This window comes from Meles meles, chromosome 16 (genome assembly GCF_922984935.1).
Source record: "Meles meles chromosome 16, mMelMel3.1 paternal haplotype, whole genome shotgun sequence".
In the NCBI taxonomy this organism is placed as follows: Eukaryota; Metazoa; Chordata; class Mammalia; order Carnivora; family Mustelidae; genus Meles; species Meles meles.
This window is the reverse complement of record NC_060081.1, coordinates 25,250,712-25,274,045: the sequence shown is the minus strand read 5'-3', so window position 1 is coordinate 25,274,045 and position 23,334 is coordinate 25,250,712. Positions and strand designations below refer to the sequence as shown.

At 35.5% G+C, this 23,334-nt stretch overlaps 1 protein-coding gene across 2 annotated transcripts in view; it reads right to left on the bottom strand.

Moving 5' to 3' along the window:
- The window catches only part of LRPPRC (leucine rich pentatricopeptide repeat containing), a 103,493-nt gene that overhangs the window by 48,700 nt on the left and 31,459 nt on the right, over nucleotides 1-23,334 (bottom strand). For both annotated transcript variants that reach the window (XM_045980925.1, XM_045980926.1), the window contains exons 13-23: nucleotides 23,111-23,204; nucleotides 20,134-20,200; nucleotides 11,334-11,361; nucleotides 9,147-9,204; nucleotides 7,958-8,064; nucleotides 7,656-7,733; nucleotides 7,267-7,311; nucleotides 6,803-6,916; nucleotides 5,652-5,782; nucleotides 4,860-4,945; nucleotides 3,272-3,479 (exon numbers count right to left, since the gene is read on the bottom strand). In XM_045980925.1, the coding sequence (XP_045836881.1) occupies nucleotides 3,272-3,479; nucleotides 4,860-4,945; nucleotides 5,652-5,782; nucleotides 6,803-6,916; nucleotides 7,267-7,311; nucleotides 7,656-7,733; nucleotides 7,958-8,064; nucleotides 9,147-9,204; nucleotides 11,334-11,361; nucleotides 20,134-20,200; nucleotides 23,111-23,204 (1,016 nt within the window). The remainder of the gene's footprint in view (nucleotides 1-3,271; nucleotides 3,480-4,859; nucleotides 4,946-5,651; nucleotides 5,783-6,802; nucleotides 6,917-7,266; nucleotides 7,312-7,655; nucleotides 7,734-7,957; nucleotides 8,065-9,146; nucleotides 9,205-11,333; nucleotides 11,362-20,133; nucleotides 20,201-23,110; nucleotides 23,205-23,334) is intronic.

Below are 23,334 nucleotides of genomic sequence, written 5' to 3'. Positions count from 1 at the left end.
GAGTGTATGTGACAGAATAACCAGCATTATAAAGTGTATTTCCCAGTTATATAACATTTTAAAGTGCTACAATGAGTTTTAAAACTTTTATGATTATAGGCTCATCTTACAGAAATTGTGACCTTTATGAAGAACTCAAGATTAACTTAGCAAGAGTTCTGGGAGGATTAAATATACAAAGTCCATGATTCACTTAAATGAAATGCATGTGGGCACATACAGATTATAGTACAAATCAGCAAAGAAAAGTCCTTAATGGAAAGCAGGAATTAAAGCTTCTTTGATCATCTGCACTAAATAATCCAGTTAAACAGCTTCAGATATTTTTCATACGCAATGAAACCAAAACGGATAAGCTATAAAACAAGTGAATCTGAAACTACATCATACCAATTTTTACGCTTTTAAACCTAATGGCCCAGATTTTATTAATTTCATTTCCTTTACTACCACATAAAGACTAATCAAAAGGTCTTTAAACCTATTTCAAAACGTTTTTTTTTCTTCCTTAATATGGAAGACCCAGATTATCTTCCAGAATCAGGTAGGATTTCAATAAAAAAAATTTTTTTAAGTAGTTACCAAAAAAATGTTTAAAATAACATTCATCTGGACTACACACAGAGATGTGGCTTATAAAATAATCCTAACAAAATGACACATGAAAGTTTTGTTCAACTCTGCATTATCTTTCCATTTAATACAAGTATTACCATTTTGATAATACAGAAACAGATTAGTTTACCAACTTCTTAACAATTTTGCAAACCTGTTATTTTGTATATTCCTTTGCAAATAAACAGAAACAAAATGTTTTTTCCCACACCCATAAGGCTTTTTTTCCCCCAAGATTTTATTTATTTGACAGAGAGAGAGACAGACAGACAGACATCACAAGTCTCTTTAGAATCTTTGCAGTGACATTCCAAAAAGATGCTTGTCTTTGGATGAAAAGATGAAGATTTTGTAAGATGTTCTGAAATGCATTTCATATTTTTTCTCAATTCTGAATAAAAAAGGCTCATTCTCCAGATGAGCTCATACTTGCTGAGGTCAATTACATGATATTACTGAAGATTAAACACATTTAATCAAATCAAATACATGTGGACTTTTTGGCAGGCTAGTGTAGTTAATCCTTATACTGTAGTTGTCATGATTCTGAATTAGTTATCTTCCATCAGTTAGGGAAAACACAACTGAAAAAAAGTTTTCCAATATAATTTTTCCCCCAACTTATCACAGACTACAGGTGCTACTACTGTTTTCTGCTACTTTATAAACATGAAATTTCCTTTATCTCTTCCTCATTATTCTCATGACTCTGTAACAGTCAACAAAACCTTTTTATTACGATGAACTGAAAGATCTTGCCATGGAGACTGCCTCTGCAAAGCAAAGATAGCAAAAAAAGACTAGGCAAATCAAAATAGTAGGTAATAATTTCTTGATATATCTGAAAGTAGTTAAGAAATCATAAAAGAAAAGATACTAATTTAGATTTCTCTAGCCCAATTAACAAGAGCAGCCACATTTTACTGAGACATACAAATCTCTGACTGTACTCTGCAATCAGAAACACAGAGCATGCTCCACGTTAACATCTGAATCCCATGATATTTCCATTTTCCTGTGGGTAAGCTCTCCTTGGTTCATGAGCCCCATCTGTAGACCTCTTTTAGAAAACTTTCATGTCTTCTCTGTTTTCAAAGTATTTCTATTTGTAAGATACTTTTCTACCATGGCCTCATTTTCATTATAAATTATTTTATTTTTGCCCAGTAGTGAAGGAGGGCCTAATTCTTCTGGGCACAGGGCCCATTTCTTTCAAATCCCTATGCAGAGCTCCACATGCAATTTGCAGAGATGGGTCTTTCAAATAATCAAAAAAATTCTAGTAGGAAGCATATTAATTATAGGATTTCTATATAAAGTTGGCTGTGAACATGAGAACTCGGTAACACAGTAATTGTCTGAATCACTATTTCTTTAAAAGGATGTAATGCTGAGATTGTAGAGGTTAAGATCTGGCCAATCACCTAACTTGATAAACTATTTTTCGATTAGATGGCAAAGAAATTATTTCATCAAACATATATATAATGTGGAATTATTTGTGTGTGTATAAATATGTATACCCCCATTTCCAAACATGGAGCTGAGATAATTTTTATTTTCCATTTTAAATTCAATACTGAATCATTCATTATATTCAATTAATTCTACCCTCTAATAAATAAAGAAAACCACCAGAAATTTAGGAAGAATGTAAGAACTATTAAGATATATCTTTTAATTTTTCTCCTGGCATTAACAGGGCCACATCCATACCAAAATCAGAAAAATCCCATACATTTATCTTGATGAGCCCTGAGCAATATAAAGAAGTGTTGAATCACTATACTGTACACTTGAAACTAATATAACTCTACGTTAACTACACTGGAATTAAAATGAAATAAATAAAATCAGGAACTCCCGATCACAAAATAGGCAGATTAAAAACTGCATTAAGTCATGAAAAAGATGATAAAGAAGAAAGATCTAGGAAATTAAAAAAAAAAAAAAAAAAAAAAAGGAAAACAAACATGAAAAGGAAACAAGATAATAAAGGATGCTTAATGGTTTTACTAAAATATTTCACTCGTTACAAGAATGTAAGGTTGATTTTTATGATTTGCATTGCAAATAATATCTTAAATTGGGCACCAACTTGAGCATTTCAAATGTACAAAATTTCAAACTCTGGAAACCTCACCATATCAACAAAACTCACCCCCCACCCCCCAAGTCACAGAGACATCCTCTACAGTATTAATGGAAGCTACAAGTCACTGTATTGGCACATGCTATTAAAATCAAATAGCACATGGAGAAAAGGAGCACTGAAGAGATGTTGCTACATTATTACCTGAATGACAGTCACGACACATAATCAAAAGCCCCAGGGAATCCTTCCTTCTTATATTAATAATTAACACCTATGAGGCTCAAAACTGGGAAAAATTAGATTCAATTTCATGTACTGTCATCACACGCCCCACAAAAAACATCACCACAGACCATTCCATGGAGAAGCAACCCACAGGACCACAGACAGGGCTGCTGGTCATTTTAAAGGTCAATCAGTCTGTATTAAGTCCTCTCATTGCGTGGCAAACACCCACCAAGGCTTCCAAGGAGCACAAAGTACTGACAAAATAGAATCCCCAAATGATCAGACTCAGTATTTTAATGCCAACATTTAAAATTCAAAATTCAAATAACTTACTTTTCCAGATACAGAGTGACCAATGGGGAACTTAAGGCTGAGGATGGTTTCGCTAACCCTAGTGTCATGATGGCTTCATGCAACCGTTTCACTGTTTCAGTTTCACCTCTTAGAGCTGCGCCATTTAGGATGTGGAAAAAGGACAAGACTGTTGCATCTTTGATAAGAACATCCTTCTCTTTCATCTCCTTTAGAATGTTAATAGCATCTACAATGAAGTAACACAAAAGACCCTTAGGTAATTTCATGTAGGGAAAACAAACTGCTATTAAAACAGCATTTCAAGCCCAGCAGGAATGTAAATTCTAGTGTATAATGCCGATTTCAAGTTAATTACTACTTGCATTTCTAAACGAGACTACAATTATAAATCCACAATAGCATGGTTTTATCATTTCCCTGCAACTTTGACTACAAATTATAGATAGGGACTGTGTGCCCACTCTGCACCACATAACCCTGTACGGTCTGCCCTATAGCTGTAAGATCCTCCTAAATGGATGCTTTTATCGTTCAGAGCTAACATCTGCTAAATCACATCATTGTTTCTTCAGCAGATGGCTTGTCAGGAGGCCAGATAATAAAGATGTGTTTACACTGTATATACAGCCAGACTAATGGTCTGATACCGATAGGGCCTGTTTGCTATGTCGATACTAATTAGCCAAGCAGAGCCAATGAAAGCTTTCCAAAAGACTGCATGTTAATACATTAGATTCATTAAGCTTCATTAGGAAGGCAGAAACAAACATTTTAGGATATGGAATAAGTGCATTTTTATAATGTTGTTTTTAATTATTGCACAGACAAAATGTTTTGACCGCTTCACGAAAAGTGATTTTAGAAAAGCAGGCTAAACCTTATAAAGAGTTTTCTCTGTTCAAATCAAGTATTTTCTCCACACATTTTTTTCACTGTAAAAAATTTTAAAAAACATTCTCTAGAAATAAAAGGGAAGAAAGGAAGGCTAAAATAGGAATAAAACCCAATGAGAAATATAAGAAACAAGTAACAGTAAGAAGATATGATCAAGTGTAAATAATCAGGCTTTAGCATTATCTCAACAAGGAGCAAATTAGAGAGTGCATATCAGCTATACAATCAATGAGGGTTTCTCTGCAAACTTCTAAATAAAAACTTACTAAAGTATGTATTTTTGATAATGTTATGAAAAGTTAAGACAAAGACTATAGCAAAATTCATATTCTTAAATAAAGGTTATATTTATAGGTTTTATGTTCAGCTTTCAGACAGTCTTAAGCAAAAACAAAGCCATTAGTGCAGGCATATCAGCAAATTGTGCCATAAGTCATGATCTTCAAACTCAATCCAAACAGCAATGCTAATAAAAACTAGCTGTAGAAATGCAAAAAGCACTGAGCTGTGCAAATGTAAATGACAAGCTTGCCAATCCATTAAAACTAATGGCCTACACTGTCCATGCAGCTCTGGATGGATTCACATGCAAATTTGTATGCAAAGTGTTCAAGCACTTTGCAGGACATGATATACCATTAATATCAATTCGCATGTTATTCCAGTGGCAAGATACTTGCATCACATATTTCCTTTATGTGCCGAGGCTTACCTTGGAGCTTGCCATGTTTTCCCAATACTTTTACAAGGCCTACGTACTTGCCGGTGTCAAGGACAGCAGATGAATCTAAACGGTCACTAAAAATTAAAGGCACATTTATATTATGTTAAAAGTTGACTGTGAAAAGAACTGCAATAGCCATTTTTATCCTTTTCAAAAATGCATCAGTTGTTCTGAATTGTTATTAACATAGGCCTCTACATTTCAGTGAAGGTGTATTTTTGAAGCCATATTCAAATGCACATACCATTATATTCAAAGTGACAAAAGAAGTAAAAATCTACCACTACACATATATTGCATCACCCCATCTGCAAATGATAAAAATGAAGGAATTCTTTTGCTTCACAGCACTTTAGGTGATTCTAACTTTGTCATAAACGTTGAAATACTCCAAAGGATGTATTTTTAATTAGCAACTCTATGATGGAAAACTAAAGATACCTGAGAAATGGACAGAATGTTGTTCACACTATAGAGAAAGGGGAATGTTAAGCTTTATAAAATAGTTACCATCACCCCTTGTGTGATCTGCAGTGTGATCTGGGGAAAAAACCTTGGCTTTAAGGGGCAAGATGTCTTGTCATACTTAAACAAAGACTCCTTGTTGAAAACAAGCCATAATTAATCAAAGGGAGGCATATTATGAAATTCTAAAAACACTGACAAAAAAGAATTTTTAAAAATTACATTCTGTAAAAGTAATATTCAATTTACATGACCCATCAAGGACTGTCTATCAGCATAAATGCTGATGATCTGCTTCAGTGCCAGGGTACTCACAATTCTTGTTTCAGGTTCAATGCATCTTCTGCATTATCATGTCGACAGCACAAATTTATTAAAGCAGCATAGCCACCAACAACCATGTTGGATTCATATTTTGCTTTCAATTCAAGAGCTTTTTGCATGTTCTAAGATAAAGGACAGAAGTAAAAAAGAAGTAAGAAATGACACAAAAGTAAAAATGAACCACCTCTAGGTTTAGCGTTCAAAGTACAGAAAAGTTAATAGCGCTTTAAAAACAAATGGATCCATGTTATTAACTTCATCTTCCTCCTTTGTATTTTTATTTACCTTTCAAAAAGCAGGCAAAATATTTGTCTGTAGGGTTTAAAAGATTTGTTACATGTAATGCAAAAGAAGATGCTGTGCCAAATTTGATATTTTAGCTTTGCAGGTATTATAAAAAAGACGTCCAAATTAAATATGTACCAAGCCAGCCCCTACTCACAGTCCAATTGTCATACACAGAAATATGTATCATGGCAAGTTCCTCAGAGTCTAGTTTAATATCCAAGCAAAGTGAAAAAATCTTTTACAATTCAACAGTACTATGTTATAATCTTAAAGTCAGTTATGTTTTTTCCCCTAAAAACACAGGCATATGACCAAATCATATTGAACCAGAAACTGAAAAAGTCTAGTGAAATACCACAAATTGCAGACACACACTAAAATGAACACAAAGTACAGCTGGACGCCTGCTGAAAAAAGGCAAGAGACCCTTTATCTCAGAAAGAGCTTTTTCCAGCAGGAAAATGGAATTTCAATCCCTGCATTAACAACCCAGTAATATTTGACTTGCAAATGACTACTGCATGTATCAGTTGCTTGACAATCTAGATATAAGAGACCGGAGCCATGGCTTGAAAGGACATTTGGCATGTATGATAAACCTATCACGGTTGTTACTATCATTCACTTTGCAGATTATCGTAAACAAACTACAGCAACCCGAAAACATGCCATTCAAGGTGTAGCTGAAATTAGTTAACCTTTCATTTAATTGCATTCTTCACACACATGCCATATAATAATCAATTATGAAAATCATAAATATTGTGTTTGGCTTTGCTTACTTTTATCTATGAAGAATTTTTTTTTTTTTTTTTACCTCAACAGCACATTTGAAATATTTAAATAAATGTTACCTCTTCTGAACAAAGCACTAGTATGAGTTGCTTTAGGACATCTCCTATAGGTTGATTTTCAGCTTTTAGTTTTTCAAGTGTAGACTCCAAAACAGATGATGGCAGCTGCGCGGTCTACAGGAACAGAAAGAAAAGGAAAGAAATTTACTACAAAATGAAAATGCACCCCTTGTCACTCTTCCCTTTAAGCTGACCTTTCCTAGGTGTCATAAATGCTATCAAGGATTAATCTGGGGATCTGGGGATGAACTCCAGGGATTTTTGAAGCTCCTGGGATACATAAACAAATTTCTTAGATACCGCTGATTTGTCTGAGATAGGGAAGGGAATAGCTGTTACCAACTTCTTAGATGTACCCTGATGACAAAGATGTTAGGAACCACTGGTTTTATAAGGACACAATCTAGAATTCTCTTTAAATGTGGTGGTAATAGCATGCAGAATCTACTCAAAAACCTACTTACTTTTCGAGAGTCTATCTTCTCTCTTTCAACCAATATATTAACATCCTAAAATTGTGATTGAAATTAGAATTAGAAAATACATGGAAAAATATATTAGCAAATGTCAAAAGTGAATTTCAAAAGTTTCAGCTCATATTACTATTTTTCCATCTTCTCAAAATCTTCCAGAAATTCTATTCATACTTCATTAATCATGGTAATAAGTATTTAAAACATATCCTTCAATATATAAACAGTATTTACAAACCATCAATGAAAAGCTAGCGTTTAATGGTTGCCATTTAAGTAAACTGTTTTTGGCCAAAAGGCATCATAGTCAAATACAATTTTAACATGCTTTTATATATAAATTAAGCATTTTTAAAAGTTGATTACTATTTCACACACACCTTAATCAATTCAGGAACATGGTAGCTATCCAGTAGATTACGAATGCCTCTGTAGATATTTTCAGGAATTTTTACATTCTGTGCAAAGGGAAAGGAGGAAAAACAAAAAAACAAAAACAGGCTGAGTTTTAGACAACCAAACTGAAATTTGTCTAACAGAAATCATCCCAGACATAATTTAAGTCTCCAACTCGTGTATGTCATTGAGAAGTGGTCTGGTTGTACTTAAAAGCAGCAATTTCAAATCTAATAGATACATGTCAGACAGGACAGGCATTATATAGCAAAAAATGAAATGGTACCATCTCCTTCAGCTGATGGAAGTATTGTCTCAAACGCTCCTCCTTGGCCTGTACCTCTGAGTCACTCATGCTGTCAATCAAGTTATAAAGAAAATAGCCAACAGCTTCTGTGGAAAAAAACAAGAGAAAGCATTCCACTAAAATTACTGAGACTGTCATGTTATCAAGATTAATTTATAAGAAATCATTTTGGTGTGAGATGTCACCCTGATGAGAGGCTCTGAAATGGCAACACTGATCACTGAGGCATAGAGATTATGTGGTTTGGGAGCACATATCTAACTGGTGAGTGAAAGGAATATTAATTATTTTCAGACCGAGTGACAGCTTTTCAGTACTGAAGCTTACTTCAATCTATTTTTTTCCACCACTCTGTGACAGAAGTGGTCCTGCCCAAGGCCTTACCCCCTTCCTGTCCAAATCACGAGTAGGAAGAATAAATAAATACCTTGTATACGTTTCTGCACTAATTTTTTTGTGGGCAATATTTAGGGAACACATAAAATTAGAAACGACTGTCAGATGTTGCGTATAGAAAGTTAAATAATTTTAATAAGCAGATATAGTAATCCTGTGGAGAGCTGCCTATTAGCCAATGAAAAACCAAGATTAACAAAGATGTTTTGTAACAACAGTAATTTTCCTATGCGTTCAAGCATAAAATGTATAGGGCCATGTGTTAATACCTAGGAGAGAAAATCTGAACTTTCAAGCATTCTTAAAGAAAGCCATATATTATTCTAGGCTTCATTATATGGAAAACAAAAATCATTAAATGTCAAAATAATGTATTTTGGATATTAAATTATATTTAAGAGGGAAAAACCTAAAGATCTCTTTTACTATTTTATACATTTAAAATTAACTATACCTCCAAAACATTAAAATAACAAACACTAAGAATGACTGGTCTTGAAGCCTATTTTCACATGTTCTGTAAGAAGCATTTCATCAGTGTCTAATCAGAAAAAAGCCTCCAACCCTGTCTTTAAAAACAGTTTACCGTGATAAAACCAAACACCTCAGAGATCTCAAAATGTTGTGGTTATCAATATAAAGATTTATAACCAAATGTTTTCAAATTTCACTTTCAAAAAGAAAATGTTTACTGCTGTAATCCTTCTAGCCCATCATTACACAGAAGAATGGATTTATGGATAAGTTACAATCATCGAAATTGAAACGCTACCCATTGGTCCTGGAGGCTCCTGGCAATAACGTCCATCCTTATACAACAGTTCTGTTATCTGGTAAGACAGAAAATGCACGCATTGCAGCAAGAGAAGCAAGCAAGAACAAATACAATCTGAAATTGAATTCTTGAAATAATAAAGACTCTCCCCAGTAAGGTATTATTCTATATCACAGTAATTCAGCAATACCCCCACCTGCCAAGGAAATTGTTTTGTTTTTAAACAATAGGTTTGTCTTTAAAAACAAAAACAAAACAAACCCACATTGAAGGAAAACTACAATGTTTCATGAAATGTCCCTAAGAAGCCCTCTAAACAGATTTGTTTATAGATTGTTTTAAATAAACTGCTATAAACAGGAAATAGCTTTTAGGAATTATCAACCAGTATTATTTCTCATTGTGTTGTTTTTGGTCTTCCTGAAACTGGACCAGTTTCGTCTTTTAAATGAAGTATTATAGAAATAATAAAGTAAAACTGGTTGGCACGAAATAGCTTAATTTTTTTCCCCCCAATGACATTTTCCCGGTTTTTTTAATGCATTAAAATCAAAGGGGTGAAAAGCTCTCATGTGCTTGTTCTCACAGATTCCTATCAGTAGAATGCACAAATACTAAGACATACATAACACATATTCTTCAATATTAATTCTGCTGGCAAAATTTTAACTAAAGAAATCCAAATATGTATTTTGTGATGAAAATGATTATAAAACATACAGTACTGGCCTGTAACTTTTTTTTTAAAAAAGATTTTATTTATTTATTTGACAGACAGAGATCACAAGTAGGCAGAGAGGCAGGCAGAGAGAGAGGAGGAAGCAGGCTCTCCACGGAGCAGAGAGCCCGATGCGGGGCTCGATCCTAGGACCCTGGGATCATGACCTGAGCTGAAGGCAGAGGCCCAGGCGCCCCTGGCCTGTAACTTTTGAACACAATATCTGACTATACATCCTTGGTCTGAAGACAGTAATAATGGAAACATATGGCTCTTTTCCAAAGTCACATGAGTTAGGAATGTTAAACTACTTAATGTGTATTCTATGACTGAACTTGCACATATTTAAAGTGTTAATAACTCAAAATGTAATTACTGCTGGTACTATTAATTTGCTAATACAGAAAATTAGGCAAAATTGACCATATCCCACTTCACTCCACCATGAAAATCATGCTGGACTTAATGACAATTCAAAGGACAGTTAAGGTAGAAAGTACTTCAAAAACAAAGCAAAATGAGGAGCGCCTGGGTGTCTCAGTGGGTTAAGCCTCTGCCTTCGGCTCAGGTCATGATCTTAGGGTCCTGGGATCAAGTGCTGCATCGGGCTCTCTGCTCAGCAGGGAGCCTGCTTCCCCTCCTCTCTCTGCCTGTCTCTCTTCCTACTTGTGATCTCTCTCTCTCTCTGTCAAATAAATAAATAAAATCTTAAAAAAACAAAAACAAAGCAAAATGAAACAATTCTCATTTACAAACTGTTTTTTAACCAACACAGCCATATGTAGAAGTCAGAAAATACATTCTACCAGAAGTTACAACCATACAATAGATCTAAGATAGCTACATTTAATACCAAATTTTGAACGAAAACACATTTTATGAATAAACCGATAAAAAACAATTTTTAGTAAAAAAAAAACCACTTCTAAATACAGATTTCCCAATCATAAATTATAACTGACTGTATAGTTTGACTGGCAGTGTAATATTTAAAAACAGAATTCAGTGAAATTTAGATCTTAAAAAATATTTGAATTGGGAATTCCAGTTAAAAATATATATTTATTTTATTTAGCTACAACTATTTCTTGCAATTTAGCATAAGGGTAATTGTACTTCCTGCATAAAGGCAGTTAATGTCTTAAAAAAATAGCAGTTTAAAATTGATCTGTATTTCACTTATATATAGACAAATATGTATGTGCATATATTTTTTTAAATTAGTTATTAGATCTGTAAATCGAATTTCAGTGCAATAATATTAACAGCTTATGAAGAATTTAGGACTAAGGATCACTTCAATAATAAATTTCATGCTCTAGGAAGACAGTTTTAAAACTAATATTTCAAGATCTAAAGTCATTAATTTATAATAGCACATCATAAATGTATGAGAGTATTACAACTTTGGCTCTCAGTAGATTTTTATATTTCACCTTAGGAACTGCAGAATTAGGAGTACTTACCTTGCTCCAAAGATTTATATCCATAGACCTGCAGAGGGCAGCAAAGGATTAAAAATAAATACAGAGGTTTTAAAAACCATTTTAAGTTAAAACACACTAGCAATAATTATTTGCAATGCATACAGATCCAACTCATAAAATAAGTAAATGTTTCCAATGTTAAGCTGAATTTCAGGACAAGATAATTTGGAAAGGCTGATTCTTACTTTGAACCATCAAAATAAAGATTAGTATGGACAGGAATCAGTAAGAACCCTATCTTTGGGTCCAAATTTGACAGAGCAGGATATGTACGTACTTTAAAAGCATCTGCCCAGAGACTGCTTATTATTTCTAATGGTAAAGACAGAACCCATAAAATGGAGAAACTGAACAACATCTTCACTAAGTGATCAGAATTAACATCACTAATGAGACACTGAGGAACATTGTTTTTTTAGATTTAACTCCCTGAGGACAGAATATCTATCACTGATATGGTATTCCAGGTAGTAATGGATTTAATCAAGGGGAACCATCGTAAGGAACAGTCTATAAACTAACTGGCCTATATTCCCCCAAAATGCTAATGTCATAAAAGACAAAAGCTGAAAAAGTGTTCCATACTAGAGAAAATTAAGCTAAAAGACAACTAACATTCTTCCCTAAAGTAGATTTCAGAAAGGAGGGGAGGAAAGACAAAAAAAGAAAAAAAAAATTTTTAAAGATTATATTTATTTATTTGACAAACAGAGATCACAAGTAGGCAGAGAGGCAGGCAGAGAGAAGAGAAGAGGAAGTAGGCTCCTTGCTGGGCAGAGAGCCCGATGCGGGGCTCAATCCCAGGACCCTGGGATCACGACCCGAGCAGAAGGCAAAGGCTTTAACCCACTGCCGCACCCAGGCGCCCCAAGAAAAAAATTTTTGATAAGGTTAGAACAAGAAGAGCTATAGAAAGCAAAAATATTCCATCAATGCTAAATTTCCTGAATTTGTTAACTGTGCTGTGGTTGTGTAAGAATATCCTTGTTCTGTAGTGGGGCCTCTGGCTGGCTCAGTAGAGCATGGAACTGTTCTAAGTTCAATTCCCAGGTTTGGGGTACAGATTACTTAAAAATAAAACCTTAAAAAGAATATCCTTGTTCTGTAGAATTACATACTGCCATATTTAAAGGTAAAGATTCATGATACATGCAGCCTAAGCCCAGAGAGTTAAAAAAAAAAAAATTATTATGTGCATGTGTATATATGGAATGATAGACGGGTAGATTCATTCACTAATTAATAGTGATGTGCCAAAATGCTAAAAGTTAGTAAATGGGGTCTTTTATTTTTATTATTTTGTTAAAGAATTTTTTTTTTTTTTTTTAATTTGACAGACAGAGATCACAAGCAGGCAGAGAGAGAGGAGGAAGCAGGCTCCCCTTGGAACAGAAAGCCCGATGTGGGGCTCGATCCCAGGATCCTGGGATCATGACCTGCGCCGAAGGCAGAGGCTTTAACCCACTGAGCCACCCAGGTGCCCCTACATGGGGTCTTTTAGAGTTCTCTGTGCCTCTCTTGTAATTTTCTGTAAATCTCAAAATTATTTCAAAGAAAGCAGAAAGAATGGCTCAACCAAACTGCTCCTATTTAAATGAAAAGCCATTTATAAAACAGGAAACCCAGTGAACTCTGGTCTTATACTACTTCCAAGCTTTGTAAATTTAATCTAAGTTCTGTATATTTATTTATTTAAGATCTACTTATTTTGATTTGAGAGAGAGTGAGCTTGTGTGAATGGGGTGGGGAGGAGGGGCAATGCAGAGGGAGATGGTGAGAGAAACTGAAGACAACACCACGCACAGCACAGAGCCTGACGAAGGGCTAGATCTCAGGACTCTGACATCACGACTTAAGCCGAAACCAAGAGTCAGATGTTTAACCAACTGTGACATCCAGGTACCCCATATAAGCTCTTTATATTTAATTCAAATATGTCACCTACTGGGGTACCTGGGTGGCTCAGTGGGTTGAAGCCTCTGCCTTGGCTTGGGTCATAGTCCCGGGGTCCTGGGATCGAGCCCCGCATTGGGCTCTGCTTGGCGGGGAGCCTGCCTCTCTGCCTACTTGTGATCTCTGTCTGTCAATAAATAAAATCTTCAAATACGTCACCTACTTTAAAAAGACTATGTGTTTTGGGGTGCCTAGGTGGCTCAGTCGTTAAGCGTCTACCTTTGGCTCAGGTCATGGTCCCAGGGTCCTGGGATCAAGCCCCTCATCGGGCTCCCTGCCTTGGAAGAAAGCCTAATTCTCCATCTCCCACTCCCCCTGCTTGTGTTCACCCTCTCGCTGTGTTTCTGTCAAATAAATAAAATCTTAAAAAAAAAACAACTTCTAGAATATATTACATATATCCACAAAATCTATAAGCCTTTTTAAACCTGTACCCTTAAAGGCCTTTTTAGGCCTTATAAGCCTTTTAAGACTTGAGGTTGGGCAGCTTTGAGTGGACCAAGTTTTGGTGCAGTGAGTTAACAAGGCACTTCTTTTTATTTTAAATGAGGGTGCATGGCTGGGTAAGTGGGCAGAGCACACAACTCTTAATCTTGGTGTGATAAGTTTGAGCCCCGTGTTGGGAGTAGAGATTACTTAAAAAAAATTTTTTTTCGGAATGGACTACCAACACATGCAACAACTTGGATGGATTTCAGGGGTCATTATGCTAAGTAAAAAAAAGGCAGTCTCAAAACATGACATAGTTTATGAGTCCAATTATAAATAACTTCGCAAAATAACAAAATCATATAAATGGAGAATAAATTAGTGGTTGCCACAGGTTACAGGTGGAGTAGAGGAAGTAGGAAGACTACAGGGGATCGCGGGGGGTTATGTGTAGTGATAGAATAGTTCTTTATCCTCACTGAGGTGATATTACAAAGCTACACATGTAAATAAAAGTCAGAACTACATACACACACCTTGTGCCAATGTAAAATTCCTGGTTCTGATAATGTACTATAGTTATGTAATATGCAACCAGTGAAGGAAAATAGGACACAGAGAGTCTATATGCTCTCCACCCATCTTTGCAACTTCCTGTGATTTTATAATTATTTCAAAATTAAAACTACAAACATGTTCCATGCCCCTGTGGAATCCTCTTCCTTATGAGGAAATCATCCCTCCCACTGAAGCACATTAAGAAAAAGTTTTGAAAAAGAAGATGGGTTCTTATCTATAAGTGGGGGAAAAGTGTTTATGAAACCCTATGCTTGATATAGCGTTTATTTTGATTTGAGAGAAATTTTTTCAGAAATCAGTTAACAGAAGAAATGATAAACTGACCTAAAAAAAATTACAGCTCAGGGCTGTGGCAGAAAACAATCTCTCAACTATTACAAGCTTTCATCCCACCCATCTACTGATTACAGAGCAGACTCCTCTGACTACCTGACATTTCTATATGTAAAAATAAAAGAAAAAAACTTTTTAAAAAAAAATTTGCCAAATAGTGAAAAGTCCAGGTTGGGCTCCCCACTCAGCGGGAAGCCTGCTTCTCCCTCTGCCTCTGGCTGTTGCTCCCCATGCTTGTGCCTCTCTGTCAAATAAATAAATAAAAATCTTTAAATAAATAAGTTCAGAAGCAAAAATTCTCTCGTAATCTTCAATAATCTCAGCCTAACTAAGCAGTATTGAATTTAAATAGTATTCTACAGATGACTTTGTCTACATATGATAACAGACAATTTATAAATTGGAAAACTTCAGGAAGGCATATACTTGATTGGTAATTAATGACCATGTCTTGAGCTTATCAACTTACAGAAATACTAGCTCACCACTCAAACAGTACTCTCAAAAGACATGAAGAAAAATAGTATTAGTATTTCAAAAATATTGTGGGAGAGGATAAAAAGTTAATCTGGGCCAACAAGTTACAGAACACATGCTGGGAACTACTGACTCACAGACCCCGGACCTGCCACTTCGGAGGAAGTTAACTACGCCAAAATCGCATGCCAATATTGAAATGCATATCCAAGGTTCCCTTAGAATTAGCTAAAGTGACTGATATCTCATTCAATGCTCTATAACTTCTTACATTTTGGATGATTATAAATAATTACTTTGGTAAGGAGTTAACTAAGTGAGTCTCTTCTGTGTTAATCCTTACAGGAGCTGCAGTTAATCTGGACTCTAGTGGGAATGCCAATCAGCACTCAGTTTTCTTCTACTCATTCAGCCAATTCTAAAGTTGCTAGAGTACAATGGGACTCTGGAGAAGCACGCAATAGGTGACTGCATAGCTGTATTAAATGTCCTGCAAGGGAACTTTTTTTAAAAAGATTTATTTACTTGAGAGAGAATGAGAGAGAAATAGCGCACGTGCACAAATGCAGTGGGGAGGGGCAGAGAGAGGAGAGAGAGAAATTCAAGCAGGCTGAGCTCAGCGCAGAGCCTGACATGGGGCTTGTTCTCACGACCCTGAGATCCCAACCCAAAAGTCAGACTATTAATTGACTGTGCCACCCAGGTGCCCCCCCCTTGCAAAAGGATTCTAAAGTATACATATTATTTGATTCAGAATCAAATAAAAGAACAGAAGGCTACATTTTAATGCTAAGATACTGGATTACAACAACACTGATTATGTTCTTTATTTTTAATAGTTTATGAGGTGGGAGAGAATAAATCACCTCTAGTCACAAATGTTCCAAAATACGCACATATTCCTATAAATAATATCAAATTACCACACCCTGAAACTTTTTTATATCTACAGTAAGAAAACTCACCAACATAATATAGTTTCAGAACCTACAGATTTAAAATACTTTCCCAGAAGGGACTAGTTACAACCTGACACACAGCAGAATACCAGAGAGGAGAGACCCTTAAAGAGAGCTCTGGAGACCTACAGCTGTCTTTAGTGCAGTACTTACAATCACCTGGGGTGAGGGAAGCCTAGGGAACTACCTGAGACCTTTCCAGAGACTGAAGAAGACAAAACCCACACAGGCATGGGAATAGCTCACATTCCCAATGATCTCAAAAATACACGATGAGGTAGGTATGCCTGGTTGGCTCGGTCAGTGGAGCATGTGACTCTTGATCTCAGGGTTGTAGGTTCAAGCCCCACATTGAGTGTAGAGAGTTCTTAAAAAAAAAAAAAAAAAAAAAAAAAAAAACAAACTTCAAAAACAAATTAAAAAAACCATGGGCTAGTAGAGAGAATACTCAGAAGGACACTGCCTCAGTAGTGGGGCTGAATTAATTTAGTGGGAATAATCCTAGACTTAAGGCTACTCTAATCCTGTGTAACAAAGCAAAAAAGCAAGCACTAAGAAAAGAGTTCCAAGAAACTTCACTCAAGACATCAGAACAAAGTTCAAAAATATTTAAAGGAATAATAATAATAAAAAAATCCACCTTCAGCAGAATAAATTCCCCATCAGGCATCCAATCAGAAATTACCAAGAAACAAAAATATATGATGTACAATGAGGGAAAAAAATTAACCAAAGAAACAGTCCCAGAAATGACACAAATGACAGACTTAATAGATAAAGACATCAAAACATCTATCAATAACATTTCCACACAGTCAAGAATGAACAAAAAAGCATAATAAGCATGTTAAGGAGATATGGAAAATGTATTTTAAAAAATCCAAACTGAATTTTCAGAAATGAGAACTATAACTGGGATTAAAATACATCCTAAATGTACTTCTGCCTCCAACAAGCCTCTACAGTGCACAAATTAGTCTACTTTACTCAAAATAAAGGCCATGTTCCACTATGTTGTTTACCATATTTCAGTCTGATCCCAAACAGCATCTCCAAACTCCACAATAAATACTTGCTGAATTAAAGGCAATGCCTAAATACACAGGAATTCTGTAAAAAGGCCTCTGTAATTAGTTCAACAGTACCAATCATGTGTCAGGTATTAATCTAAGCACTGAAGATCGTTCAATAAACCAAACAAACACAGAGCTTATGTTCTAATCATCCAAACAGCTGGTACAAAATCTGTTACAAAATAGTAACAAAAGATACGAATGCCTTTATTTAAACCATTTATTTTCCCAAATTACCACAATTTAGGTTGCCTAATTTCCCAGCCCACAATAAATCAAAAACAGCAAATTATTTAAGTGTGCGTAGGTTACTTAGGCAAATATACTTAAAGTTGTCAACAGTGACATCAAAAACTCTTACAAGCAAAGATGATGACATAAAATTAAAAAGCAAAAACAGAGAATGAAGCAAGCAGATGCATTTACTGGAGGGACAAGCACCTCTGCATACTTTAATCATTAAGGCACTTATGAGCTCAATGAATGACCCAGGTATATATCGGAATATACAACTTGTTCTTTTCCCATCACACTGGATTAATTTTACAGTCTAAGTACCTTGTTTAAGAAGTCTAGGAGACAAACCATAAGAGACTCTTAATCACAGAAAACAAACTGAGGGTTGCTGGAGGATGGGGGAGGTGGGGCGAGAGAGGTGCAGGGGTGGAGGGATGGGGTAACTGGGTGATCGACACTGGGGAGGGTATGCGTTGTATTGAGCAGTGGGTATTATGTAAGATCGATGACTCAAAGACCTGTACCCCTGAAATAAATAACACATTATCTGTTAATTTAAAAAAAAAAAAGGCTAGGGCACCTGGTGGCTCAGTCGGTTGAGCACCTGCTCAGGTCGTGATCCCAGGGTCCTGGCTGGGATCAAGTCCGACATCGGGCTCCCTGCATGGTGAGGAGCCTGCTTCCCCCTCTCCCACTCCCCCTGCTCATATTCCCTCTCTCACTGTATCTCTCTCTCTCAAATAAATAAAATCTTAAAAAAGAAAAAAAGGTTAGGACATGTGAAATATGACAACTGCCATTCAAACGGACTAAAAAAGTGTAACATAACGTTAATCGAGTTAAAGAAGGAAATACACATGACCTGTAAGTTTATATGAAAAACCTTTCAAGGCATTTGTCAAGGACAAATGACAATGTTACTATGCTTCACTTCATAGTACATTATAGGAGCTTAATTATTTTTATGGGTTCTTTCTTAAAAATCCAGCTCTATTAGCATTTTCATCCATCTGATTATGTATTCTGCATTTTCAAACTTTAGTTTTAAAGGCACAGTTCTTGGTTTGCTTGTTTGTTAACCAACACAAAACTATCCCTGAAAAGAACAGAACTGAACTGGCTAAAGAAAGGGAAGTAACAAAGAATCCCACTAACCTGTTCTACCTCTCCTTGCCTGCCATGGAGTATCTGGAGATGTCTACAGAAAACCCTTGCTCCCACCAACGAACAAGCTAAAACTTACCGAGCTTTTTAGTATCAGAAGTCATTAACATAAATACAAAAAGAATGAAAAAATTAGAAACTCATCCTTTTGTAGCTACCAGTGTAAACAACCAATTCAACAAGGTTACCAATGACTGCTAAAACCAATGAATCAAAGGTTCTAAGAAACAGGACAGACCCACTGTCACAAAGTATCATCTCACAGACTTCTTCCTAATCACAAAGGGAACGAGCTTCCTTTCCAAGAGATATGGTGGCCACCAGCATAACCAAGTGATCACACTTAGCTGATGGCACCGCCACTGTATCTCCTGCTGCAGTAGGAGATGCCATCACCTATCAAATATTCTTGCTAAAAATATTCAACCTGAATCTGATACTGGAAAAAAATGAGATGAAAACAAATCTACAGAGAAAGTAACCTGGATTCTTCAAAAAAGTCAAGGTCATAAAAACCAGAAAAGGGTAGGGGAATTGTTCTAGATTAATAAAAGAGACAGCAACCACAGGCAATGTGTGTATTTACTGAATCCTCAATCAGAAAGTAAAGGAGCCATAAAAGAGGTTTTTAGAAAACAATCTAAACATTAACTATGTATATTAGATGATATTAGAATATTATTATTTTAGGAGTGATGCTGGTATTATGATTATTCAGATGATGACCTTATTCTTATGAGAGAGAAGCTGAAAGATCCAGTACCCTGATGTCGACAACTCCAAGTGGTTCAGTAAGAAAGAAAAAAGTTTATATACATATGTGCTTGTGTGTATATATATTAGAAAAAGTGTTTAGAGAAAGCAAATATGGCAAAATATAAAAAAATGGTGAACCTACATAAAGGGTATGTAGGGTTTTTCTTTAATATTCTTTCAACTCATAATGTCTGAATATTTTCAAAACAACAAAATTGAGGGGTGCCTGGGTGGCTTAGTCTGTTAAGCATCTGCCTTCGGCTCAGGTCATGATCCCAGGGTCCTGGGATGGAGCCCTGCATCAGGCTCCCTGCTCAGTGGAGAGCCTGCTTCTCCCTCTACCCCTTCCCCATCTCTGCTCATGCACGCACATGCACGTGCTTGCTCTCTCTCGCTCTTCCTCTATCGCAAATAAATAATCTTAAAAAAAAAAATAACAAAATTGAGAGGGGAAAAAGGTCACTAACAACCCCTGAGCACATAAAGGAAGACAGCAGTATTACACTGACTGAAGTTACCTCGAAATTAAATACTCAAAACAATCAAGCACACATATAACTTTGTAACTCCAACCCACCATTTTCAAACAGTGCTTTCTTCTTTGAAACACAAATTTTACCAAATTTGTGGGTATTTCTTGGAAAAGATGATTTAAAAGACTGTCTACATTCAAGTCGACTAGTTGGTAGGAAGAATAACACAGGTATGATTATTTTAGGCAACTGGTATATTGGAAAATAAGAATACTAAATCTTTCCTTATAGAGGTCACAAAAACAGGAAAAATCAGGCAAAGAATATAATAAGGTAATCATCTTACCTCCTAAAGCCTAGACTTAGACTGCCTCTCAAAGAAGCGAATGACAAAGGCTGTGTATTTGTTTCCACTGCAAAAGAAAGTGATCATCATTAAAACCCAGACCAACCCCCCCCAAATTACTACTTCTTTGGAAACACATAACCTTTTAATTTTCAATTTGGAAATTTTACTTTTAAAATGGAAATGTTCTCATACAAAATTAATTAGATAATACAGTTATATATATCTGCAATATAAGCTATCCTTTAAAAACATTTTTACTTCATTTTCATGAATATACACAACTACTGAATTTATAAATATTCTTTGGTATAAAGGGTAATAACTAATCATCTACCAGCACACTGAGAGTCGGTCTGGTACACATAACAAACTGTACGTTATTAGACAATGTGGCACTATGATGGAAGAGACTGTAACTACTCTATAGGACTTCGGTCCTTTAAAGGAGAAAAGTTCTTTTCCCAAAGCAGCAGTGGGTTCTACTGAACCATTCACACTTTGTCATTCCACTGTCCACTATGATCAATGACTTCATTCATGTAGGAGTGACAACCCAGAGTCATACTAAAATAAGTCTGTACCTCTGTTGTGTAACTGACTTATAGCCACCTTTCACTTTTCTAAGTATCTGTTTGCTGTACTCTTCATTTTGTCATTAAACAATCTCTATATTGTATGTTTCAAAGCTGACACTGTAAGCCTTATTTGCCTTACTACATAGGCCTGATTCGCGTAACCCTTACCATAACTACCAAGAACGAAAATCAAAGTAGGCATCCCCTGAATTTATTTTTCCCTGTCATTGTATTAAAATGGTGCCATGTTAAAGTAACCAATTTAATCTCTTCACATGTCATATGATTAATAAACGAGCCAAGATGGATAGAATTAGAGAGGTGGTCATAGTACACATAAAATTTTGAAAACGGAATACAGTTTAGAAAAGATTAAGATATCTGGGTAACTTAAAACAATAACAACAAAAAACAGCTCAAGGAAAAAGTCACAGAGAATTTTAAGAGTATTTGTTCATCTCTCCTAAATATGAATAAAAATTTAACTCACACACACAAGGAGAACTGTTTTAGATCAAGTGTTATATCCCTGAACAGAGAGCACAAGTTTCTCAGTGGTTTTATGCAGCACTTGAAAATCTAAAAATCATTTTTCTAATGTTCAGCATTCAGTCACTCAAGGAATTTTAAAGTAGACATGACTACATGTCTTTCAGCAACCTCTACTCTGCTTAATCAAATTAATTTTCCATGTCTACAAACCCAAGTGGGAAAATGTTTCCTACCGCACAAACTGAATCAAGATAAGCCAGTCCTCTTTTCTAGTACCTGCCATTCCTTGTGAGGCAGTAACCAAAAGTGCCTACCTAGGAGCTGCCTTACAGTGAATACCAACAATTATAGAACTGTTCTTCAAAGACCTGTAACTCAAAGCAGGAGGAGAGGGCACTGACATGAGTAGTCTGAAGTACTCTTTGGAGTTCCTGGAATTTTTCTTTCTCAAATTTATTACATATTCTCTTAAAAAGTTATTTTTATACTATTCAAATTAGGATTTTTATTCATTAAAAAGGTGACCAGAGGGGCACCTGGGTGGCTCAGTGGGTTAAGCCGCTGCCTTCGGCTCAGGTCATGATCTCAGGGTCCTGGGATCAAGTCCCACATCAGGCTCTCTGCTGAACAGGCTCTCTCTCTGCCTGCCTCTCTGCCTATTTGTGATCTCTCTCTGTCAAATAAATAAATAAAATCTTTAAAATCTTTAAAAAAAAAAAAAAAGGTGACCAGAAACATCTCAACATGATGAAGGCTGCTGACAAAAAGCATCTAGTTTCCTTAGCAACAAACAAGGCTGAAAAATCGAGGCTGACAACGAAGTGCAAAGGATGGTATGAAAAAGGGAAAAGGCAGCTCTCATGTATGCACCTTGTGTACCCAGATTCCTCTGCTAATGCTTCTGTTTTCATCCTGTCAGTAAGGCAAATCTATGTATTATTCTGAGTGGAAGGCAAAATCAATATCCTTAGATTGCAGCTGGCATTAATATCCAACCTTTAACTCAAATAACTGTAACCTCTAACAGTCACCATTTTTCAGACTGAACACTTCGCCATTCCCTTACAATATTAAGATGAACCATTTTAAATACCAGTAATAGGGTTTTTACAATGCTTCCAGCTCTACAATTTGAGTACACATTAATCTGAGCTTAACTTCTAACATTTTAGGGGTCTGGAAACTGATGTTTGTGTGTTTTGTTTTAAAATGGCATCTTTTTCACAAGATTAGAAAAACAGTCAAGTAGTGTTATAGATGTATTCAAAAATGAAGACTTTAAGAAATGTCTTATTTAGTAAACTATAGTAGGGTGGAACAATAAGGTTAAAACTGGAAGATCTTGGTTCTCGCTCAATCACTAACTTTGACCAAATCATTTAACCTCTCTCTGCCTGTCTTCATCTATCAATGTAGGCAATTTTATTGACATGTGATGAGTACTATAAAGCACCATAGCATTTTTAAGTGTTTAGTAAATATCTGCTATGTTTTGGTTAATGAGAACTAGGAGATGGGCTTCAAGTAACAATGGCTCTAATATGAATTAGTTTAGAAAACACTTTCAGAAACAATAGCTCAAATGATTTTTTTTTTCCACAAGGACTCCCACAAGATAGTTAAATAACTATCCCCATTTCATGAAACTGAAACAAAAAGACGTGTTCCAGGTCCCATAATCAGTGGCTAAACTGACTTTTAGTTAGGTCTTTTTAACTTTAAAATTATTTCAAATTATCCAGAAGTTCAACTCATCAACAGTCTTATCAGTCTAACTTAAGCAAAATATATAAAAAACACATAAAGTTACCATGACCTTCATGTCAAGGGCATGAACTACCCTGTATGCCCTTAGTAGTAACTGAAATCAATACCTGTCAGGTTTACTGCTAATGTTTCATACTTACAAAAAGATAAAATAAAGGCTAAGTTCCCACTAACTGCTTCACTTCTCAGTTCAGCTTGTGAAAATACATTACTTTCATGTAGACATCCGTTTTCCTAGGGATAAAGCATATTTCAGTGATAATACACCTCAGCTAAAAATACCCTGATACGCTAAATTACCCACTTTCCCATTTCTTTATATCACCACATTTTTTGATAATCTGTCCTTTAAAAAAAAAACTAA